This window comes from Myotis myotis, unplaced genomic scaffold (assembly GCF_014108235.1).
Source record: "Myotis myotis isolate mMyoMyo1 unplaced genomic scaffold, mMyoMyo1.p scaffold_m19_p_12, whole genome shotgun sequence".
NCBI classification, from domain to species: domain Eukaryota; kingdom Metazoa; phylum Chordata; class Mammalia; order Chiroptera; family Vespertilionidae; genus Myotis; species Myotis myotis.
This window is the reverse complement of record NW_023416316.1, coordinates 4,953,927-4,979,038: the sequence shown is the minus strand read 5'-3', so window position 1 is coordinate 4,979,038 and position 25,112 is coordinate 4,953,927. Positions and strand designations below refer to the sequence as shown.

At 48.8% G+C, this 25,112-nt stretch overlaps 2 protein-coding genes across 5 annotated transcripts in view; one reads left to right on the top strand and one right to left on the bottom strand.

The window, feature by feature from the left end:
- Window positions 1-25,112, top strand: part of RALGPS1 (Ral GEF with PH domain and SH3 binding motif 1) — a 238,537-nt gene that overhangs the window by 114,461 nt on the left and 98,964 nt on the right. For all 4 annotated transcript variants that reach the window (XM_036329618.1, XM_036329617.1, XM_036329615.1 and 1 more), the window contains one exon: window positions 2,612-2,738. In XM_036329618.1, coding sequence (XP_036185511.1) covers window positions 2,612-2,738 — 127 coding nt within the window. The remainder of the gene's footprint in view (window positions 1-2,611; window positions 2,739-25,112) is intronic.
- ANGPTL2 (angiopoietin like 2) overlaps window positions 18,761-25,112 on the bottom strand; it is a 36,745-nt gene continuing 30,393 nt past the window's right edge. Inside the window, exons 3-5 of the mRNA XM_036329626.1 lie at window positions 24,343-24,536; window positions 22,456-22,726; window positions 18,761-20,541 (exon numbers count right to left, since the gene is read on the bottom strand). Coding sequence (XP_036185519.1) covers window positions 20,342-20,541; window positions 22,456-22,726; window positions 24,343-24,536 — 665 coding nt within the window. The 3' untranslated portion in view covers window positions 18,761-20,341. The remainder of the gene's footprint in view (window positions 20,542-22,455; window positions 22,727-24,342; window positions 24,537-25,112) is intronic.

Genomic DNA, 25,112 nt, shown 5'->3' with positions numbered 1-25,112 from the left:
ATCAATCTCTATTACAAAGGTTAGGGCGTTTCTTATCTCCATTCCAGGGAGTAAAGATTATGTAGCTTAAGCATGATTGTTCCTAGTTAAAGTGATTAATTACCCGCCTGGCACTTAGTTAAGAGGTTTTATACCCTCCCTAACTTCAGGGGAAAATCCCTACCTGGGGAAACACCCTTTCTCAGAGACCTTGGTTAAAACACATAGTGCCAAGAAGGTGAGCAAACATATTAAGAACAGTATGCCATATATGCCAGGTCCCTTGAAACAGCAAGCATGGACTGGCTCCCGACAATTCCAAGTGCTTCTCTCCTTGGCACTTCTCTCACCCATAATTTACTTATTATTTGTCTAGGTTCTTGGTCTCTGTTTACTCACCGTGTTGCTATAATAGACATCTCTCTCCTCTGTGAATTGAGTTCCCCAAGGATACTCAGACTGTGATTATGAACCTGAAATAGAGGCAGTAGTCTTGGCCCCATCTTTGTCACTTGGCTTTGTGAAGACCAGATGAGTTGTATGTTACGGTGCTTTACAAATAGCAAATGGGGGATGGTATTATTTCCTGTCCATTTGTTAATGTGATGAATTACAGGCTCAAATTAGCAAGCCAGCTAAGCAGCCGCTGTCCCTAGCATCTGTGTAGCATCCCCACCCTGACATGTCCTGGATTTCTCAATAGGAAAAAAACAACTTGCTATTTACTCTCTAACTTCTTTGGCACCGGGACCTTTCTTTAGCTTATTCTTTTACTGCTCCTCCTCAAAGTCCTTGCACTGTCACTGCTCAGCTGGGTCGTTGCACAGCTATGTCCTCTGTGGTTCCAGAGGCTGAGGAGCAGGGAATTGGGTAGGGCCTGCCCATGGCAACCCAAGCTCCCTGATGTGCCAGACGTGGCCTGAGTCTCAGATTTGCAGACCCAGGTCTTGGGAACTGCCCTGCACGTGTACTAAAGAAACCTAAAGGGATTACTTCAGTTCCAAAGGCCTGCTTTTCCTGGTGCTTGATGTCCCCTGGTCCTGTTCCACTGCGCTCTGCTGTTTGATGGGCATTGAACACTGGCCTACCTCAGTCTGACGAATGTGGCAGGTCTGCTGGTCCAGGTCCTTGCACAGATCATTGGCGTCTCAACACCAAACTTGACCAAGAACACTCTAGGACTAAATTCCCTCTCCATTTATACTCCTGGGCTCAGTCATTGATCGCAAATCCCAGAGGCACTGGGTCCTGGAAGCTAAACTTGAGGGAGCCATGTGCTGTGCCAAAGCCAGCCCTCTCCAGTGACATCCCTAAGACCCTCTTTTTAAGCCTGTTCTCTCAGTGTAGACTCCTCTCCTCAAAGCCATTTTATTCAAGGAGACGTATTGCCATTTGCTGGCACTACTCCTTGACCTGGGACATGCAAGATGAATAGGTTTCCATGCTTTCGTTCCAAAAGCCTCCTATGCACATTGAACCACCCTTTCCCTGGTGACTAGCTTTACACACCAGAGATCTGTCATAAAGGATCTCGCTTCTCTAATCCCTGGGCTGTGGATACCTGTTCCTCCTGTATTTTCTCAACTAAGTCATCGCTTAGATGACTGCATATGCATAAAAAGCTTGGCTTCTTTTAATTAAAATACCATAACCACTGTAAATATGACACAGATATAGACTATAGCAGCGGTTCTCAACCTGTGGGTCGCCAACCTGTGGGTCGCAACCCCTTTGGGGGTCCAACGACCCTTTCACAGGGGTCGCCTAAGACCATCGGAAAACATATACAACAGTAGTTCTCAACCTTCCTAATGCTGCGACCCTTTAATACAGTTCCTCATGTTGTGGTGACCCCCAACCATAAAATTATTTTCGTTGCTATTTCATAACTGTAATTTTGCTACTGTGATGAATTGTAATGTAAATATCTGATATGCAGGATGTATTTTCCTTGTTACAAATTGAACATAATTAAAGCATAGTGATTAATCACAAAAACAATATGTAATTATATATGTGTGTTTTCCGATGGTCTTAGACGACCCCTGTGAAAGGGTCGTTCGACCCCCAAAGGGGTCGCGACCCACAGGTTGGCGACCCACAGGTTGAGAACCGCTGGACTATAGGGATTCTGGAGAGACGGCCTGGCCATGGCACAGCACACACAGGCGAATCGTGTGAAATTTCCTGGGGCCTTCAGCAATGGCAGAGATGCTGAGGAGAGAGCCAGTAGCTGTGGGCTCAGGGAAAGAGGCTGATGTAGGTGCGCATACTCTGGGACATGGAACAATTTGCTTTACTCTCCGGGCTCCTTGCTGTTGTAGGGTCTGTATATCTGGAGGCAGGTGCTGTGCAGGGGCTCTGGCATCATGTAGAACAGTGTTCCAGGTAGCTTCAGCGGCTGTCTTCCAAGTGTGAGAGCCTACAAAAAGTGACTGACCGAGGCCATGGAACGTTCCATCTCGGAACAAAGCTGCCTCTTAAACCCTTTAGTTGTGCTCCGGATTCAGCACAGCACAGATACGCCATTCGGATGTTTCCTTTTAGTCTTTGCCCACAGTTGTCCTTTCTCTTTAGCTTCTTCCGGTTTATTTCTCTTCTTTCTCATACCTATGTGTTCTTCTCACTCCAGCTTTTGAATCGAAAAGACAAGACCACCTTTGAGAAATTGGACTACCTGATGTCTAAAGAAGATAATTACAAACGGACTCGGGAATACATCCGAAGCCTGAAGATGGTTCCCAGTATTCCCTATCTAGGTAGGAGTCCGAATCGGTTATTATTTATTAAGAAACCTACTTGGTGCTAAATAAGATATTTTTTAGTTTCTAGTTGAGAATTTTCCAGGAAGCAGCATGGGCCATGGATAAAGAGGTAATTAATTGGTTGACTCCTTGGATTGAAGTAGGTTGTTGATACTTCCCAAGGATGGGAACCTTGATGAGAGCCTTGACATAAGGGATATTCTGCTTCTCACACAAGTGACCTGTGAATCCCCAAGCCTCCCCAACCTGCAGCCCAGAAAGGTCACAAGACTCTTACTGGTTCATCCACATTCTCCCAAACTGAGGGAACTCAGGACCAAACGCCTCTGTTTTGGTTCTCTGGACATTATTAATGTGTGTGTGTGTGTGTGTGTGTGTGTGTGTGTGTGTGTGTGTGTAAGTCCTAACCCAAGGATATGTTATTGATTTTATTTATTTTTTAAATTGATTTTAGAGAGAGGAAGGGAGAAAGAGAGAGAGAAAAACATTGATGTGAGAGAGAAACATCGCTAGGTTGCCTTCCCTATGCATCCCAACAGGAGATTGAACTAGCAACCTAGGTATGTGGTCTGATCCGGAATTGAACTGGCAACCTTTGGGTGCATGGGATGATGCTATAACTCACTGAGCCACACCGGCCAGGGCTTCATACCAACAAAATTAAAATAATGATTATCGATTCTTCTGATTAGAAAATAATACACATTTATTGTAAAAATTAGGAAGAAATTTACTATAATTTGTTATCCTACCTGGAGATAATCTTATTTTGCTTCATCTTTTCATTTATTTGGGTGCATTTAAAAAATTTATGTTTATACTATTGTGAGCATTTAATATTATTACCTATATTTTTATACTGTGATTCAACCCTATTAAACTCTAATTTTATGAAAAAATATTTCTATCTTTTTATGATCTAAAAACAAGGGAAAATAAGGTTTTATAGAAGTGACCTCTAATATTTTCAGGGATCTAATGCAGTTTGTTGGACAGATATTTTTGACAACTTCAAATTTTCTTCCATGAGCATTATTAATTTAGATTTTCTAATTTTCTTAAAGCCAATTTGGAAAATTTTATTTTAGTAGAAAGTTGTCCATTTGATCCAAGTTCTAAAAATGATTAGCATAGAATTTTTTCCTCATTTAATTTTTTTGACCATAGAGTTTTATATGGTATTCTCTTAAAAAAATTAACCTCTGCGTGGTTATATTTGCTTTGTATTCCTAATAGTGTGCATTTTTCTTTCCTCCTTCTTTAACTTGTTTGCCAGGGGTTGTCTGCTATCTTTCCCAAGACTTAGACTTTGTATTTGTTTGTCGGGCACATTATCCTGCTTTCTGATTCACTGTGTTCTGTCAGCTTAGAGGTGCTTTCTCTCCACATTCTAATCCTCTGAAATTGGGATGCATCTTTCCATTGATGGTAACAGAGCATGTGGCATTGCTTAATTGGCAGCAGTTTTTCTTATACATAAAATAATGGTGCACCTTATAATAGATGACATCCTAAATTTGATGAAATATGGAATTTCTGCTTTTGTCTTTTATAACTCATTCCTCCTGTTTTCCTTAAATTGTTTTTTTTTTCTATTACTTGCCTCAGTTGAATTATTGGTTCATTTGTATATATACCATTCTTTCCACTTTAATTTGGAAAACATAAAGAGTATACATTTTCTTCTAATCACTGCTTTTGTTATATCCTACATGTTTTAGTGTATCGTGTTCTCACTGATATTGTTTAAATGTTCTGTAATTATGGTTTCAATTTTTCTTTTATCCAAGTATTACTTAAGGCGGTGTTTTTTAAATTTTCAAGGGTGTGGTTTTTTCAAGTGGCCTTACTGAGATGTAATTCATGTATTGTCTATGTAGTGTGTACAGTTCAATGGTTTTTAGTATTTTCACAGAGTTGTGCAACCATTAGTACAATTTAGGACATTTTTATCACCACAAAGAGAAACCCCATATCCATTATAGTCACTCCCTTTTTTTCTAGCCACCCTACTCTTCACTTATCCATCCTCAGCCCTAGGCAACCACTCATCTATTTTCTGTCTCCATAGATTTGCTTATTCTGGACAGTTCATATCATTTGAATCTACAGTTTGTGGTCTTTTACGACTGCCTTTATTCCCTTAGCATATGTTTTAAAGGTTCAGCCACGTGGGAGCATGGTCATACTGCATTCCTTCTTATTCCCAAACAATATTCCATTGTATGGATACACTTCATTTTATTTATCCATTTGATGGACATAGGGGTGGTTTCACTTCTTGGCTATTATGCATAATACTGCTATGAACAGGCTTGGTTTTTAAAAACACAGTCTTTCCTCTAACTTTTTTACATTAGTTTAGAATATGTAACATATATGCTTTCTAGGTTTTTAAAAATGTTTGAGATTTGTCTTGTGGGTTAACATAAGATCAGTTTTTGTAAATGTTTCCTGGGTGCTGGAAAAGAGGGTGTAATTTCTCAAATTGCTCTTGTAGTTACTCAATTATAATATTCAAATGAATAATTTTGACCACTTGGTCTCAGGACAGGAATATATGTTGGAATTCCCTTGCCCTGCATTATTGAATAAATAGAAGTTTGTTAAGTTGTAGATTTATTTCAAAGTGTCCCCTACAAAGTGATCTTGATTACATTTATTTGCTTTTACTTCTTTGAAATATGTAAGTCTGAAATGTTTTATTTCTCCTTTGCATTCATTTTATATATCTTTGACTATATTTTGGATTTTAATGTTTTAAATTGCTTTGTCTTAGGAATGATCCTTGAAAATTGCATTTAGTTGGACCCCATATGCGAGACCTGGCTTTTTATTAGGGGAGAAAAAATCCCGCATTTGTTGAGTCTTAGTCATATTATTGGATTGAATATCATCCTATGCTTTCTCTTTCATGTTTTCTCATTCTTTCCTCATCTCCTCTCATGGCTGCTGTAAACTGTGATGTTTTTCTACGTGGTGACTGGCAGATCCCCTCTCACATCCAGAGATAGAGAGCATGCTGATTGCATAGCTCCAAGCCCACTCCCACTTTGTTGGAGGCTAATCAATTGAGGGATGAGATTGATGGTATTGGGATGAGGGAAGCCTAGCACAGTCCACTGGTCCCATTAGCCAGTGCTCCAGGGTCATTAGGGATGGCTTCTTCTCTCTCATGAGAAAACACGAGAGCTACCGTGGACTGTCTGCTTTCTCTGTGTCGGGCACTTCCCTAAGTTTTTAAATGCATAATTGCAGTGAATGCTCACAGTAGCCTAGTGAATAGGCAGGTGCTGAGAGGTTGCCTGGGGTCAAATACTGGAAAGTGGCAGAGCCAGGACTCTGCCCAGATGGTCTGGCTTGAAGCCCTGAGCTTTTAGCACTGCCTTCTCCTGACTCCCCACCTCTCCTGTCCAGGTCATTATTTTCCTCTCCTCCCTGGGGTTGCCACCTGTACGTCCTCTGCCATTTATGACTGTGGATGGCCTCCGTCGGGCGCTGTATGAAGTGAGATGAACTGTGGTGCTCTCTGTTCTTGGGCCACAAAGCAGTGCTGCCTTGGGTTCCCAAGAGCATTAGTCCATGGTCTCAGCCACGGGCAATCTGGACCAATACCATCTCCCCTTTCTGACCCATGTCCCTAGTCACCTGACCAAGCATATGTACCCCAGGTTCCCCCACTACAGACGAGTCCTGTCCTCAGGCCACTGGCCAGAGGCGTCCTGTGCGTCACCATGAAAGCTCTCATTAGACTTGTAGTGCACAGGTGGCCTGTGCAGCCCTGAGGCCTCTCCTTCACCTCATCTCAGCTGCTGCTTCATGGCAGGTGCTTCCCAAGAGATTCCGAGTGTAGGCCCCATTCTCCTGCAAGGCCTCCTGCTTCCGCCTCTAAGCCAGCCAGCTTCCCTGCCTCCTGCGGTACCTTCAGCCTTATAGTAATCTCCCTCTCCCCTTAGGTCAGTGGTCGGCAAACTGCGGCTCATGAGCCACATGTGGCTCTTTGGCCCCTTGAGTGTGGCTCCTCCACAAAATACTGACTTCTGCGCATGGGCCACGAAGTTTCAATCGCACTGTACGTGCACGCCCGCAGGTGGTATTTTATAGAAGAGCCACACTCAAGGGGCCAAAGAGCCGCATGTGGCTCGCGAGCCGCAGTTTGCCGACCACTGCCTTAGGCCAATTGCACTGCATTTTACATACCTCAGAAGACTCCTGACATATACAGGAGTCGTAGCTGCTGCAGCTTCATTGAAAAGAGTGAAGCAGGATCCCATTCTGAGTCTCAGTGGGGCCCTATATCCAGAGGGCAGCTCAGAGCCCTGCCTGCACATCTGATGGCCATGAACAGACGCTACCCAAGTGCAGGTCGTGGTTTCAGTACTGGATTCCTTTTGAAAACCCAATCTGTTCTGGGGATGAGTTTGTTTATCAAAAGAGGAGGCATTACATAATTCCTGGAAAGTGCAACATAGGAAAAAATTGTCTGAAATGGTTTTTCCCCCTGGCAGAGTCCTCCCTGTAGGACTTTCCCAGGGCGGGAGGGAGTTATGCTTGGGGATGACTTTGGGTCAGTCCCTGCTATTTCCAGCTGCTTAGCCCCATGGCTTGAGGCTTTGAATGCCACCTAAGCAGCTATTTGCCTCTCGCAGTTGGTATGGGTTTTACTGGGACGATTCTCCCAACTTCTGTGGATGTTCTGTGCTAACTGGTCTCCTGGGACTCTTCACCGTGTGTCTCTTTCTCTGTGGAAAGATGCCCTCACACTGGACTAGTAGCCCTCACCGTGTGGGTGTGTGTTCCAAGTCCTTTCAATGCAAATCTCCTGCACTGAAAGCTTTGGTACATTGAGTTCCTCATGAAATATAATTTAAAAAACACTGAGAGGAAAACTGCATTTAAAAATAAGACTCTCTTTGTATCAAAAACTTTCTTTTTAATTACTTCAAAGTATAAAAATACTGATGGGAAATACTCACACGGGTTATTTGCAGCTTAATTTTATCTGATGGCAACTTGTAAATGCCTAGTTCGGGCTGAAATAATGACTAAAGCAGGCAGAGCTTTGAAGGATGGTTACACCATTTATTTCTAAATAGCTTTATTGACTTAGAGAGTGGTTTTCACTACCTATAATTCCTTCCAGGAAATAGCTAAATAAAATGAGGAATGTAATGCATTTTAAAAGATTTAAAGCTGATTCTAAAAGTATACACAGTGTGGAAAATTATGATCTCTCAAAGAACAAAAATCAGGCATTCTGACAATTCTGAATAGTAAGAGAACATTTAAACATTCTTGGTAAATTTACTCAGACTTCTAATATGTGAAGTAAATATCTAGAACCTAAGCTATTCCTTTTTTTGAAAGTTAAGCCTTTATTTCAAAGATGAACTTTGAAATAGAAAATAAAGGCAAGTCATTTCTGAGTATAAAATAAACAGACCCAAACTATTAGATTTCTAAAAGGACTTGAAAAGAGAAGTGGTCATTGGTCACAAAGAAGTGTTTACACTGAGGCCCCGAAGCCCTCGGAACAGTAGGTGAGTGAAGGCTCCTGCAGGCCCTCTGCAAGGAGGGGGTGTCTCCACACTGGCCCCAGCTGATCAGCAGGCCTCTGTCAGGTGATGCACTCCCCGGACTCCGCTTCTGCTCTGGTGCAGCTCACATCCCAGGTCTGATCACAGGCAGGGAGCTCAAAACCAAAAAGTGAGTTGAGCACTATGAAGGGAAAGGCAAAGGGGTAAATAAAGGGGGGCCAACCCAGTCTCGGGGACCAGGGAGGGCTTTCTGGAGGGAAACTCTAAAGGATGAATAAACGGGGTGAAGGGTGAGAGGTGAGCATGCCAGACAAAGACAGCGGCTTGTGCAAGAACCCTCAAGTGGGGAAAACATGTTTGTTGGAAAAACTGGCTGGAGGGGAGAGAATGAGGGGGAGAGTGTCATGAGAAGCAGCTGGAGTGGAAGGAGAGTGAGATAGCCTGGGCCTATACACTGGGAGTGGGGAGCTCAGGCTTTGACCGCCCACCCCCCTCGCCCCCGACCCCCAGGAGCAGTTGGGAACCGCAAAGCAGGGCATGACCAGATTGGATTTGCATTTAACACCAGTCACTTTGCCTACAGCATGTGAATGACTTTGAGGAGGTCAGGCTGGAGGAGGGAGGACTGTGTACCACTGCATTTCAGAAATGGCTAGGGGGAGGGAAAGCCTTTTAGAAACAGGCCATTTTAGAGCAAAGCCTTGGAAAGACATAAAACAGCTGTCAGGGAGCAGGTCCCTTATGGCTGACGGAGACACATGGCACTTGCCTGTACTTTGGCTTTGAGAATCGGTGTGTGCATTTGAGCGGTGAGCCCCTGAAAGCAGAGATGAAAGGCAAGAACAGGTGCTCTTGATCTGCCTCCAGCAGATGCTGCCAGCATGTCAGCTTCCCAGATGCCCCTTTGGTGGGGGCCACCAGTGCCCCAGGACCAAGCTCAATAGCTCCCAAGTCAGGGTTACCACAGTATTATCCAGCTGTTCCCAAGTTTGCCAGCATTAAGGATAATCCTTTCCTTTAATGCCCAACTGAAAAAATTCCATTCTTCATGCAGTAAATCCAGCCTCCCCACCCCGCCCCAGCTCCCCACTCCACGTGTTTCCAAGGATCCCCAGGGAATGCTCATTTGTTCCACACATCCATTCTGGCTGCTGCACGGTGCCCCAGCTGCTGCCGGGCCCCAGCCCTGACCAGTCCCTCCTGCTGAACCATGTGGAGCCAGGCTCCCCCTTCCTTAGCTGGGGGAGCACAGCTCAGGGGTGGAGAAAGGGTTGTCGGTGCCACAAAGACAAGCTGAAGCCTGCATTCCGGAATGCCTGCTCTGGAGTCCATGGGCCATGCCTTTTCTCCTCCTGCCCGATGGCCACATGCTGCAGGGGCCGGCTTGTTGCCCTCGTCCCCCACCCCAGGAGAACCTGTGATCAAGTTTCCCCTTCTCCGAAACGAGGCGTCCTCCCTCTCTGGGGCCCAGCAAGCAGGGAAGCACTGCCTCTGACTCATCTCAAACGTGCCTCTCAGTCAGCAGAACCATCACAGACACCTGTGCCCCACGTGAAGGAAACCTTTCCATGGTTCTGTAGGGTGGTCAGCTGCAGCTTACTACATGTCTCCCTCCAGGAGAGAACTTTGCCTTTACTTTTGCAATCTCAGGATGTGTTCCCTTAAAATTTACATTTCTCAGTCTTGCTTCTGAGACTGGGACTTCATAGCCTTGCTCAATTTTTACAAAAAGTCAGTGAATGTTATTAACATCCCCATTTTATGAATAAAAAAAAACCACACCGTGATTTGACTTATGACTTACCCAATGTCATATGCCAGGCGGATACCAAGTTTAACTCAAGACTTCATGCTGTGGCTGGGGTCCCACCCAGCCTTAACGTATTCATCCTTCGTTTACCATCTCCATCCCTCCGTCTCCATGGAGAGAACAGTGTGGGAGGGAAACACGGTGGGGAGGGATGTTTCCTGCATGCTTTGCTGCCCGGAGCTGAGCACCATGTCACATTTGTCCCTTCTGGGGCACAGGGCGGGCTTGCAGTCTGCTTCTCTCTGGGTCAGGGAGTTTGGTCTGATCTCCCTAAAGGAGGTGAGAGCATAAGCCCATTTCGTACAAGAGGAAGTGTGTTTTCCTAGAAGGAATCTGTATACTCATCAGAGTGACTGCTCTCTTTGACCTTCAGTCTCTGGGTTTCTAATTAGAAGTTCATAGTAATAATAATAATGCAATAACTCATGTTTATTTTTTCATCATGTGAAAGCTGAGCATTTTAGTCTCATTATCTCATTTAATCCTCCCAACCCTCCTTCCTCTGAGGGAGGCACTAGTATTTTTTAACTTATTTCACAGTTGCAGAAGCTAAACCAGACCCATTCTCAAACCCAGGTCTGACCCCAGTGCCCAACCACTAACCTTAGGCCAGGCCGGATGTTCCCTCTGGGAAACCAGGAGAATGGGTGAGAAGGGGAATATCTCCAGGGACTCTCCTGAGTAGAACAGGGGGTTGAGGTGGGAGTCCAAGGGCCCTCCCAGGGTCATCAGCCAGCCCTAACGAGGAAAAGGGTTAGGTAGAGGAAGGACTAGTGAGTTTCTCCATCCTCAGGACTAACCTGGGGCCATTGGGATGTCTCCTTGCACTGTTTTCAGAGAGGGATAGTTAAGACAGCCCTGGAAATCTGAAAGGTTTTGTGTGGTAGGTGGCTTATAAGATGGCCCCTATGGTCCCTGCCCCTGGTACTTGTGTCCTTGTGTCCTTGTGTCCTTGTGTAAGCCCTTTCCCTTGTGCATGGGCAGAACATACTGACTTGCTTCCAACAAACAGAATGGCAGAAGTATTGGGACGTCGCTTCTGAGACTGGGTTATAAAAAGACTGTGCCTCTGTGTTAGATGCCTGCTCTCTCTTACTCTTTCTTGAATCACACAACCTGGGGGAGTCCAGCTGCCAAACCCTTGGCAGTCCTGTGAAGAGGCCCATGTGGCCAGGTATTGAGACCTACCAACCACCTTGTGAGCGAGCCTAGAAGCAGACTCTACCTAAGTGGAGACTGGATGAGCCGGCATTCCCGGCCAATAGATTCACCTCATCACATGAGACACCTTGGGCCAAGGACATCTAGCTAAGATACATGCAAATTCCTGACCCACAGAAACTACAAGATAATCAATGTTTATTACTGTAAGCTGCTCAGTTTGGGGGTAATCTGTCACATAGCATTGGATAACTAGTACATTGCACAATCTTTATCACCATCCCATTTATTACTCTGTTGCCCCATCTGCATTGGCACAACATCAGCTGTAAACCAACATGTAAAAGATCGAAAGATTGACCTGCAGGGCAGCAAGAAGTGCTCGGTCCCTCTGAGGTGCTCATTGTGAGGGCGGAAATCCTGTAGGACAGAGGGTGTGGTTGCACTTAGAGAGGTGATGGGTTCTTGCACCTCTCTAAGGAGAAAGGTGCCAGCGAGGGGCCTGAAAGGCTGCAGTTCCCTAGTCACGTGTGTGTTGGCCTTTGGAGTGCAGTGTCCAGACCTGCAGAGGCCCAGGAGGGCCTGCCTCTGGGGAATGAGGCCGCAGGAAAGGCTGTGCTCGGGAGCGGATTAGGCACCCACTCATTCTCTTAAGAACTTACTAAAATAGAGAAATGACACGGTTGTTATAAAACTCATTCACACTAAAAAGAAATCTATAAAGTAAAAAGCAAAAATCCCTTCTTGTTCTCCTGCTTCTCAGAGGCAACCACTGTTAATGGTGGGTGTGAATTTTTCCAGACCTCTTAATCTACTTGTACACATATATGTGCACAGGGATGTGAGAATAATACTGTACTTTTTAACCAAAATGGGGATGGGCTTTTTATACGTATTGTTTGGTTGCATCTTTTTGTTCCACTTACAGTGTCTTCCATGCTCAGTGGCAGCAAATACAGAACCTCATTCTTGCCAATGGCTCCGGGCTCCCACTGAGGCGTGGGTGACTGGGTAGTGCCTGGGTGCGAGCTCATTTGTTTAGCTGTGCCCCAGCTGACACGGGTAGGTGGTTTCTACTTTCTCCCTTTGACTGATTGTGTAGTGGGGACGATCCTCACACATGTGTCTTCACTTGCCTGTCAGAGTATTTCTGAAGCATTGGATGCTAGGAGTGGAATGGCTGGGAAAAAGGCAACTTGGGCTGTTGTTCTGATGGCTGCTGCTGGGATGCCCTTGGCAAGTGCTGCAGTGATATGTCCAGTGGCACAGTGTGGGCAAGCCTGTGTTCTCCACTCTCCAATTCTAGATGTTACCAACCATTTTTTTAAAAAATATATTTTTTTGCCGAAACCGGTTTGGCTCAGTGGATAGAGCGTCGGCCTGCGGACTGAAAGGTCCCAGGTTCGATTCCGGTCAAGGGCATGTACCTGGGTTGCGGGCATATCCCCAGTGGGAGATGTGCAGGAGGCAGCTGATCGATGTTTCTCTCTCATCGATGTTTCTAACTCTCTATCTCTCTCCCTTCCTCTCTGTAAAAAATCAATAAAATATATTTAAAAAAATATATATATATATTTTTTATTCATTTCAAAGAGGAAGGGGGAGGCAGAGAGTGATAGAAACATCAATGATGAGAGAGAAACATCGATTGGCTGCCTCCTGTGTGCCACCCCCCCCATGCCCCTACCCCCCTACCCCCACTGGGGATGGAGCCCACAACTCGGGCACGTGCCCTGACCTGGAATCAAACCCTGACCTCCTGGTTTATAGGTTGATACTCAACCCCTGACCCACACCAGCTGGGTAGCTCAGTTGGTTAGAGCGTCCTCCCCATACACCAACGTTGCAGGTTCGATCCCCGGTCAGGGCACATACAAAAAAGCAATCAAGGAATAATAAATAACAAGTGGAACAGTAAATTGGCGCCCCCTTAAAAACAAACAACAATAAATAAATAATAAATACAATGATAGGTGAAGATAGCATCTTGTTTTCATACGCATTTCTCTCCCCACCAATTCATTGTGCTCTTGGAAGAAAAGCTGCTTTTCTACTCCAAACACATGTTCCCTGGGCTCTCCGGGCCCAGGGTTAGGCAGCCAGGCCTGCAGGCCTCCTGCCCAGCTGCTCAGCCGCCCCCTGCTCTTGCTTCTGTGTCCTGAATATCTGTCCTTAATCCCTCTCCGTGTCCCGACACAGCCCTGCGCTGCCCTGACAGTGAGGAAAGGTTGCTGGCTGTTGGTTCCGCCGAGAGGAGGCTGATAGAAGTCCTTCCCCGGCACACTTGCCTGGGGCTTGGTCAGCATTCTGGGCTCCAAGGAGGCTGCATGCTTCTTCTGTATTTCCCCCCAATTCTGGATGACTAGGGCATCGGCCTCTGTCATCACAGAGCCCCAGAAGGGAATTCTAATTCCATCCCCTCTACATTAGCTACTCTTCCAGGCTCTGGGCCACTCCCAGCTCCCCTAAGGGTCAGGGCAAACGTGGCCTGTCTACCTTGCCCAAGGAGCTCTCTTCTATTGTGAGCTGTCCCTCAGCTTCAGGAGGGCTCCTGTGCTAAAGCAGGGGCGAAGGGAGCACCCCTCAACCAGCCCTTGCAACCAGATGTAACAGGACCAACGAGCCGGGGGTGGGCCCGCCAGATGGGCCGCCACCCGGAGGTACCGCATGTGGAAGTGCTTGGGGAAGGCTGCACAGACGGGAGGGGTTATCTCTGTCAGGGTCACAGGTGTAGGCTGAGCTGGCCCAGGATGCCCCAGGTTAGGAGAGACAGGACATTTGGATGTCTTCGCGATGGTTGATACGAAGGCATTGTGTCCACAAGTGGCAACTACCAGGCTGGGCTGGCTCAGGCCTGACTCTGGGTTCGGAGAGGTGAGCAAGCCCCAGGTTTGAAGGCATGGAGATGGAAGATGAGCCACCAGATCAGGGACCCAGTTACCAGAGCATGTAGACCAGGACTTCTACCAGGTACAACTGGTGCATGAGGTGACAGCCAGACCAGCCACAGTAGGACCCTATGAGTGCCAGAGGGTAGGGTTGTGGCTGTAGGTTGTAGGACAAGCAGCTCTCTTTTCCCACAAGAGGGAGGGAGAGAGGCAGGGCCCAATAGCTTTAGTCCTGGCAAAGGGGTGGGAGCCCCAAGAAGCTGTGGGATATTCTCCATCACTGCCCTCTGTTATTCTGTGCCCTGCCCACTGCTCTGAAATAAATTGGGGAAATAGCCCTGGGCTGGCTTTCTGACATCTGGGGACCTCCTGTCCATCCAACTGCTTTTGCACAGACAGGCTGGCTGGAGATCTCACATACCCTCTCCTGGGGCAGGAGGCTCCATGTTGCCAAGATTCTTAGCCATACAAGGGGGTGATAATAGGTGACAGAGGGTCTCAAAACCTGAGTGTCCCAGGCAGCATATTTCTGGGCAAGTCACTTACTTCTCTGAGCCTCAATGTTGTGTCAAAAGGAGGGTAATTATAGAACCCACCTCAGTGGGTTGTGGTGAGAGTTTAGAGACATACATGGTGCTCCATAGATGGTAGCTGGCATGAGTGTTATCCAGAGCAGAATGCTGCCAGGAAGACCCCCACCGTGGGGACCTGAGACTAATCCATAGAGACTATTGAGAAGCTCATCGTATCCAGGAGGGGCAGGATGTTTAGTGACCTAGGTGGGCCTGGAAGGTTGGATGTGCTTTCTGGGGTAGGGCTGGGGTCAGTGTGGAGGGCTGGGGAGTAGTACACACTCTAACCAGCAGTAGGCCGGAATTCATCTAGCAAAATACAGTCCCTGGAGGGGATGGGGACCAACAAGAGCTGTGATATAATCTAGACACTTTTTAGGTATAGACCCAGCCCATGACCCCTGCTTTTCTGGGAACCTGGGAACTCCCCCACCCGTCCCCCAGCATTGAACTCCAGAGCCCTGTTCATTTCGCCCCCTCTGTGCCGAGGCGGACACCCCCCAGGGGCCAGGCGGACCCTCGGGCGTTGGGATGGAGGGGTGCTTGTAAGTCTGCTGGCACTCGGAGGACATGTGAGCTCATGTCCTCCGGGCTGTGAAGAGCAGATGGACGCACACTGAGAGACAAAAAGAAACCCGCAGGCCAGGAAGAGGAAAAGGAAAGGGAGAGGAGAAAGCTGCTGCTTTGCCCCTTGAAGGCCTTCCAGGCCGTTCCTGGTTCCTGGCCCTGGTGAGGCCCAGCTGTGTCCCTGCTCATGGCCTTGGAGGATACCTCGTGGCCTTACGTAACCAACTTATTAAATGAGCTGGACTGAGTCAGGTGTAAGAAGAAACCTACTTTACTATTTCCCCAATGTCCTTCCCAGCCTACCCTGGGGACTAGTTTTATTCCCAGCGACACTGAAAACTCATCTGTCTGCTGTTAGGCATGAAAAGGCCCCGTTGTTGCCTCCTATGTGTGCAGAGGATGCGAATTAACAGTCACATCCTAACAGTCACGTCATTCCAGACAGTCCAGTCATAATCAGAAGGTTGGATTCTAAAGCCAGACCAGACTGGGAGACCTGGGGGGGAGGGCTCAGGAGAGCCTTCACTGGCCCCTAGGCCTGCTCCCCCGACTTGCCTGCCTCGCCAAGGTGTGCCCTTGGGGTTGAGGGGGAAGTGAGGGGTAAGGGGCCATCTTTTGTGGTGTCCAGGACTTGTGCCCACTCTGTCTTTTTCCCTCTTTGCTATCTTTTCTCCCTTTTGGCTGCTGCTGCTTCCGATTTGCCCTCCTGGGCACCACTGACTCAGCTGCCCAGAGGGGTGATGCTTTTCCTCCAGCTGATCACTTAGGACTCCTCGATTGGCTCCTGGGCCTCCGGCACGGTCTCCACCCCCACGCCCCAGCCAGGCTGCCCTCTGGTTCCTAGGAGATCTGGGACCTTGCTGTCCTTGCCCTAACATGGGCTTGCTGTTTGCTCCCAGTGCGGCCAGCTTCTCACTGCTCTCTGCCTCAGGCCTGTGGATGCGAGGCATGAGTCAGGTGGTCATGCCCATGCTTGCCCATGCCAAAGTCTTGCAGTGGTCCCTTGAAGTCCTTCTCACTTGATTTAGGGTGAGGGGAGCATCCCCCATCCCTGCATTCGGGGACAACTCACCCCCCCCAAAGTTTTTTGCACTCCTCTCTCAGGCTGCAGGTGCTTATGCTGTAGAACCAGTCTGGGGCCATGCCCTGCAGAGAGGGTTTTGCATGTGGGCTATAACTAGCCTTAGGAGTCGATAAAACCAAGGCAGAAAGAGTGCCCATTTATCATTTTGTTACACTTAAAATGTCCCCGTTTTTGTTTAGTCCAGTTGTCTGGCTTTCTCTTAGGGTAACCAAGAGAGTTTACAAGACTGTAAAACAGATGAGGTGGCCTTGGGGAGTCATGGGAGGCCCTGAGCTTCCAAAGAGCCTCTGTGGGTCATGAGCATCGTAAACATTGTTTACATAGTTCGAAGGTTTCTCTTTCAATCTTGTTCAAATTGGCACAGTTTGGGGGAGGGGTCCTGTTGGGGGTCGCTGGCTTGGAGAACACCTCTGTCTTCCTGCCACGTTCCCCACACATGCCCAGCAAGTGGGTGCCCTCCAGTGACCAAGGTGTTGGCCCAGGCTGGGACGTGGGGGTTTGGCCGGGTTTCACCTACTTCCTTCTGCGTCTGGAGGTGCACTCACCATGGAGACCTGAGTACCAGGAGCACTCCTATTTCTGGAGGCCCTACAGGTCACTGGAAGGATGGGTGAGGAGGAGGAGTGTTGATGCAGGAGTGCTGACTGGCTGGCGTGTTCGCTGGTGGGGAGCAGCTCGCTGGCCAGTGCACTTGAGCACAGCTCCCTCCCATCTCCTTGCTCTCTCCTTTGATGTCCTTGGTTTGGTAAGCTTTCTCCCCCCTCCCCATTTTGCTCTAAGGAGAGTGGGTTCCACATCTCTGATGGGCTTATTCCTTCCTCCTTCCATATAGCCATGCTATTATTTGACCAAGACTCAGATTTGGGTGCTGGGTTGGGGCTGGGAGAAACAGCTGGTGTCACAGCCTGCTCTAGTTTAGGGGCCAACTCACTAGTTTAGCAAAGGGTGGCTCCGCCTTGTCTGGCACAGCTGTCAGAGCTCAGACCAGTGACTGAAGGTTGGACCCTGTTTTCCTTTACCATTGACCTTTCCATCCCACACACTCCACTCCAGGTATGTGGGGAGGGGTGGCCGTGGTCTGGGCCAAGGTCAAAATAGCTTCCAAATTACACTGTGACCCCCAAAACTGACTAGGGGTTTGGGAGAAAGGAGCTGAGAACCTTCTGGATTAACTGCTGCTGGGTGTTTTTACCAGCAGTTTGACGGTGAGCCTCACTTTCTCTTCTGTGAAGTGCGAACACCTCCTTCACAGGCTGCTGTGAGGTCACATAAGAAAACAGAAGTGCAATTCCAGGCGCACAGGAGGTGTCAGTAAACACCAGTCCCCAGCTACAACTTTGCCAGAAAAAGCTCCCATATGTTCATTAAGAAGAGGATTGTTAGGTTCAAAGGTATAAGGGCATTTAAAATTTTGATACATACATTGCCAAATTGTCTTTAAAAATATTGAGTCACTTTATACTTCCATCCAGAGTATATAGAGCACATATGTCTCCATTTCCTTGTCTACATGGAGGTTGACTTTTTTTCACCTTTGCCAATCCAGTAGGCACCATGAGATGGTTTTGGCTTGATTCAGTGCACCACTCTAGTTATTACTGAGGCTGGAGTCTTTTCTTGTGTACTGGCCATTTGTGAGTCTTCTAATGTGTTCGTGTATTTCACCAAGTTTTCTGTCACAGTGTTTGTATCTTTCTTCTTAATTTGGAAGAGTTGTTGGTGTAGCATGAGTATTAATTCTGTATTTTTCTCTGGTTTCATATTTGCCTTTCAGTCTTAGTCATGCTTGGTTATTTGGAGGGCAGAAAATGTGTGGCTTTCTTTGGTTATGTCCCTTAACCTTTTCCTTTTGGGTTTTCCCATCATGCTCTAGAGACGCTTCCCGGCGCATGGACTTGATTTGTAGGAAGGTGGTTCTGGCAGTTAGTGTAGAAATCGGTTTGGAATGAAGGGAGGAGTTGAGGGTTGCAGTAGTGGAGGGGAGAGGAGAAGGGCACCTACAACAGGACAGAGGAGAGGGCTGGAGTGGAGGGATGGGTTGACCTTGATGAGGGGGAGAGAGGCGTCCTTATTTTTGACCCGAGCAATTGAGTAGATGGTGCCATTTGGCAAAATGGGACTAGACCTGGAGGAAGGTGTTTAGGTGTGACCACACGCCTGTGAGGGTCTCCAGGATGTCTGGGACAGGACAGGTGTAAGGGGGTGGAGCACCAGAGGACCATCTCGGCCCGAGGTGCTGTCATGGGACTCCTGGGGCATGAGTGGAAACCAGAGGCAGGGAGAGTGGGATTTAAATGACTGGTGTGTGTCCCTCCTGCTGCATCTCTTCCTGGTTTTACTTAAAGAGGCTCTTATATCGGAGGTCCCAGGAAGGCATTCACAAACAGTGACACACAGTGCAGATACATCCAAATAGCACTGATGGCTTTATTGCAGATTTGTGCCATTACAAGGATAATCTGGGAATATATTTTTAAAAAACCCTCCCTTTTATATACACAAACATGCTACATGGTACACTTTGCGAGAATGCTGAGGTAATAGGCACACACCCAGACGTGGACAGTACCAATGTTCCAACGGCTTGCACGCCCCGACCCTCTCACCCACTGGGAGGGTCTCACCTTGACTCCTCTCCTGCTCCCGCTTGGCAATAGTTCCGTAGTACTGAGTGTGACCCTCTATGGCCAACAGGACTGGGAGAGCCACCTCGCTGTTAATGCAATGAACAAGGGGGCCGGTGGCCCCTGGTTATTCAGTAACTCACAAGAAATGGCCAGTTCTCATCTTTGTGGCACCTGCATTCTCCGGGAAGTGTAGTTTGGGGATGAGACGCGGACTCTAGTTGGCCTGAGAGCATGGGCCTTTTGGTCTGTAGCCATTTGGGGTCCCAGTGGTCAGATGATGACTTTTTCTTTCCTTGAGTATCTCCTGGGCATGGTAGGCTATTATTTCTGTGAAGGTTAAGATGACATGTAGGCTAAAGTGTGAATGGGAAATACAAAACTGTGAGTACATTATCTGTGTGGCTGGTAGTTAGCTTTGGTCCTGGCCTTCCCTTTCCTGGCCAGAAACCTGGAGCCCCGACTGTCTCCTCCTCAGAGGCTGAGGAATCTTTCCTAGAAGGAGAGGAGGGTGCGACAGAAAGGCAAGGAGAAGAGCAGAGCAGAAAGGTGCCTGGAAGTAGAGCAAGTGGCCAAGGAGTGACCCACATAAGAGGCTTACTGAATGCTGTTGAACAAATGGAGGGGTGATGGACAGATGGCGAAAGTCCTGAGAATGGGGGGCGTATAGAAACAGAGATAGAGGGGGATTTCGAAATTGATTAGGTGGCCAAAGGGGTTCTTAAGTTGGAAACCCCTCTGAGAGAGAATCGCGCTGTAGACATTCCTGGAAGGATTCAGCACATGGACACCAAGGACTGATCTTTGAATGGGAGCTGCACAGTCTGGTCTGCACTTAGACACAAGCACCACGACTCAAGGAAAGGCTTTCTCCAGGAGTAATGATGCTGGTAAGAGTGTCAGCACGCGAGGGTTGACTGTGTATTTAGGTATGTAAGGCAAACCTCTGTATGTATCTAGATATATTACATGTGCCATATATCTAAATGCATATGTATGTGGCATACACTTAGGTGGGCAAGATCGGCTCATACACGTGTATATCATGAAGGTATTTTGCAGTTGTGCTTTTATTCTAGACCTTAGTTTATTTAAAGAAAGACTGGTCTGCAGTCCCGTCCTGTCGGGAAACGCGAGGGCTGTCTGGTGTGAAGGAGTGTAGGGACAGAGAATACTGTACTGTTCAGGTCCGTGATCCACTGCAGTGACTGGGACAGAATCCAGGTCCCAGTCCTCCAGGTCCCAGTCCTCCCGGCTCCGGTGAACTGGCGAGGAGTTGCTTTGTGTCCTGGGCCTGCGTGGGGGCGGGCAGGCTCCCAGCAAAGGCCAGGCCACGAGGTTGGAGGGAGCTGGCTTAGTGGAAGGTGTTGGGATTGGGCCGGATCATCATCACCACTTTCTTGAGTGAGTAGGAGCCTCCTCGGAACTCAGCCCAATAGACCCCATCCTGGTAGCGGCTCCGGTAATGGCCCCCGCGGTACCAAACTCCGTTGAGGTTGGAGTGGGCGCAGGCGTTATACCACCAGCCTCCCTTCTGGTAGTGGGCACAGTTTCCTGCAGAGAGAAGGGAATGAGAAGGTCTCAGGGGAAGGGGCTTGGTTTTACCCGTGTCCACTGTTTGCTTGGGGACTTTAGCAGGACCCTCTCTGGGGAGCCTTTGGAGCAAGAATGCCTGAGAGGTGGACCAGGCTTTAGGCCTGCTCAGACCTGTCTTTGAAGCTCGGCCTTCTGACTGACAAGCTCTGTGATCCTGGTCAAGTGACTTAAACTCACTGAGCCACCGAATTCTCATTGTAAAAGGAGGATAAGCAACGTCTCCCCACAGGGCTGCCTCCCCACAGGGATTGAATGAGGGCACATATTTAAGCACTTAGCTCAGAGCTTGGTGCAGAGGAAGTGCAGGGGAGGACCCCACACAGCGGGTTTGAACAGAAAACGGAAATGACCTGGGTGGGCGGGGGGGGGGGGGGGGGGGAGGCAAAGGAGTTTTCTTAGGAATTTTTTGAAGAGTTGAAACTGTTGGGTCAAGAGTCTTTATAGAATGACAAAGGAAGTGCTTGAGAGAAAATTCCTCTCTATTCCTCCCCAGCATGTATTCCAGCCAAATATATACTTTTAGTCCATAAAAGAATGATATCTTATGAAACTTCTGGCACTGTCATAACATTCTGGATTTTTCTGCCAAGGACAAGCAGTTTGGAAAGTGTGGGCAAGGGACAAGCGGTGTGCAGGGGCACCGGCTTCACAGGGAGGAGGAGCCCCATGTGCTTGGGCTGCTCTTAGTTAAAAGAGGGGGTCCCCGGTTTCCTCATCAGGCCTAGGAAACAGGCCCCCACTTGGGGGAAGGGCTGCCCCAGTCAAGTCTGTGGGTTGGAGGACAATGTGGCTGGCGGCCCTGCTCCAGCTGAGGCTTTGGACTGAGGCAGAAAGTGAGGGAGACTCAGCCCCAGGCCCCTTGGGGCCCAGCCCAGCTTTCCCAGCCCTCAGGGAAGAGGTAGGCCTGCTGACTTGCCAACCAGCTAGGGCAGTGGTTCTCAACCTTCCTAATGCCGTGACCCTTTAATACAGTTCCTCATGTTGTGGTGACCCCCAATTTCATTGTTACAAATTGAACATAATTAAAGCATAGTGATTAATCACAAAAACAGTATGTAATTATATGTTTTCTGATGGTCTTAGGTGACCCCTGTGAAAGGTTCGTTCGACCCCCAAAGGGGTCGTGACCCACAGGTTGAGAACTGCTGAGCTAGGGCCTCATTTCAAGAAATTGGGTATAGGGCCCTGGGGGGTGTGAATCTGTGCTTATAATTTTCTGTTTTCTCCCTTGTGTTTGTTTTAATATAAAGACTTCTTAGTGAAGGCCTGAGTGTGAGGCATGTGACCTTGGACAAATGACTTCCTCTTTCCTAGCTGGTTCCTCTCACCGGCTCCTGCAGCACCAGGTGAACGGTGCGTGCTAGAGCAGCGGTCATAAGGCACCACTGCATCGAGCCTGACTGTTGCCAAGCCCGGCCAAAGCAGCCCAGTGCATCCCCTCTGACATCTCCTCTCCCTGCGAGGTGGGCCTGGTCCTTGTGTCCATGTGGAGACTGAAGCCCAGAGAGATTAGCAAGAGGCCCAGGGGCACATGGCTGGCAGGAGGTGGGACCAGCACGGCATGTGGCCAAAGTCCATGGGGATGTGAGGCCCTGACACTCAGCACTCAGGTAAGAGGTTATGCGAGCGCACCTGGATTGGCCATCACGTGTGTCATTTGTACACACTTTACCTTTTTGTAAATGCCACTCTGACCCAGCTTTGCAAAGGGGACCTATGGCCAGTGGGCAGAGGATTGGGCCTTCAGGGGCAGGGACAGGGTTAGGCAGCTGGACCTGGGGATCTCCCTGTTCTCAGGCCCTGGTGTCTGGGACAGGCTGTGGTTGACCTCTGTTCTTGGTCCTCCACCTGGGTCTGACTCCACGGTCTTACCTGTGTAGACATCGTGATCTCTGTCCAGGGTGGTGAACTGCTTGCCGTTGTGCCAGGTGAAGGAGTCGCCAGCGTTGCCATGGTAGCGTCCCAGCCGCAGCTTATAATACTCGCTCTCAGGCTCCAGGCGGAAACTGGCATACTCTGCAAAGACCTTGCGGCCAGACCAGTCCTCCATGGTCACCAGGAGTTTGTAGTTGCCTTGGTTCGTCAGCCAGTAAATGTTCTCCAGGCCCAGCCAGTACTCACCGTCGATGTTCCCAAACCCTTGCTGGGGAAAACACAGGAGAGCGTTAGTGAGGATTATGCAGGGCCCTCGGCCAGCAGGGCCTGGCCGTCAGGTGCACAGCCCTGGACAGAGGGCCTGGACACAGGCAGCGCCTAAGGCAGGCCTGGGTTCAAATCCCCACTCCTCTGCTTGGCTGTGACTTGATGAGTCACTTCATCTTTCTGAGCCTCAATCATGCATCATCAAGGCAACTTAGAGAGTGCCTGCTCTGTGCTAGGCTTTGCTTGGACACGCGGGATGCTATATTCCCTTCCCCGCACGGTCTGCAGGGACACATGAGGCAAGGTAAATAAATGGAGAGCCCAGCACACAGCAGGCAGGCAACAGAGCTCCTCGGACAAGTGCTTACTTCCTCTGAGCTTCGCTTTCCTTCTCTGGGGTGGGCTGTGTGAGAGTCATGCAAACATTAAAGCACAGACAGGTGTGAGCTGTGACAAACATGTGCCACATCCACCCGGGCTCCCTCTGAGGTCTAAAATCTGGTGGTTTTTTTACTGTGTTACATGTAGTTTGGGGAGTCATCAGCTGAGTCATGGCCACTGAAGTCTTGAAAATAGATGGATTCATTAATAATAATGATAATAGTAATAATAGTATTTGGTGAGCTCAAGACTATACTGGCACTGTTATCAGAACTTCACCAACTCCTGCCAGCTCTTAAGAGCTGGGTGCTGTCATTGTCCCCCCTGGAAAGTGTGTTGAAGCCCAGAAAGCCCTGCATCACAAGGTGCTGGGGGTGAGCTGGGATCTGAACCAAGAGCCCAGTCTTCCCACCGTGCCCCACTGTCTCTGAGATGGAGAATACAGAAAGGAGGAGGAGAGGAGGGGAGGAGAAGCCAAGACATAGGCCGGGCAGGAGGTGGGTCGGAGGGCAGCCAGGATAGGAGGGGGCCCAGCAGAGCCGCGACAGGCATCCTGGCCGGGGGGGGTTGTAGACTTTGGTGTCAGAGGCCTAGGCTCTGTTCACTGCTCTACCACTTGCAAGCTGAGCGAGTTATTTCACTTTTTAATCTATAAACCGGGTCGTTACCAGTATGTGCCTCCTAGGGCTGACGTGAGACTAAATGCAGTACTGAATGGCAGCACTCGGGTGTTGCCTGGTGCGTGGCGGGCACCCAGTAAGCCGAGCTGCTCTGGTTGTCCCTGTCACCACCTCCTTGTTTAGAGGAAGGAGGCAGAGGCACCGAGTCCTAGTAGCCTTTCCTACTGTGAGAATGAGTATCCACCCCTGGGAATGGGGACTTGTCCCTTCTGGGCTGTGCGAACGTCTTCCCCAGGGAAGCCCAACTGGGAGTGAGCTGCTCCCACACCCAGGCTGGAGTGGGGGCCACCGTACCCATCTTGGAGCTTGTGGTCGGAACTTGGGACTCTTATCTCCCAGCAGTGGTGAGCGGCAGGCAGGAGGGAGCTACTGGCCCTCGCCAGCCCTGGTGGGTCCGCAGAGATGGCCCCATCAGTATCCTTCTTGCCTCAGGTGTTTACTGTTTGGGGTTGCACAGGCCCTGACAGGTCAGCGGGCACCTTCCCTCCCAGTGGCTCCTTCCCTGGTCAGCCAGGCCTCTCGAAGTGGGCAGTGCAGACAGACCCTGTGGTCTCACCTTGTACGTCTCCCAGTTCCTGAAGAAGTTGACAGAGCCGTCCAGGCGCCTCTGGATGACGGTCCAGCCCCCAGGGTCGTGCCGCTGGTCACACCACACCTGCATGAGGCGGTTGGTATTCTCTGGCTTCACCAGGTAGATGGAGCTGGTGTCATGGCCATCCTCCAGGGCCTGCAGGCAGTCTCTCCACGGACCTGGGGACACAGACACGCACAGGTCACAGGCCTCCCCGTGGCCAGGCCATTGAGTCACATTCATACACCCTGGCTGCACCTTACGCGGGTACTACCTCTGTGGCAGTACCCCCCTCATCACAGTTTCATTTTTTGCAGTTTCAGTTATCCACAGTCAACCATGGTATGAAATATTAAGTGCAAAATTCCAGAAATAAATAATTCATAAGTTTTAGATTGTGCCCTGTTCTAAGTAGCGTGATGAAATCTCACACCCTCCACCCCATCCCGCCTGGTACTGAATCATCCCTTCATCCCTTTGTCCAGCGTATCCACGCTGTGCACATTCCCTGCCCATTAGTCACTCAGCAGCCATCTCCGTTATCATTTCAACTGCTGCTGCATCGCAGTGCCGTTGTTCCAGTCACCTTATCTCACTTAACCACGGCCCCAAGGTGCAAGAGCAGCAATGCTGGCCATTCTGATATGCCAAAGAGAAGCTGAATAGTGCTTCCTTGAAGCAAAAAGGTGAAAGTTCTCAACTTAATAAGGAAAGAAAAAAAATTGTATGCTGAAGTTGCTAAGATCTGAGATAAG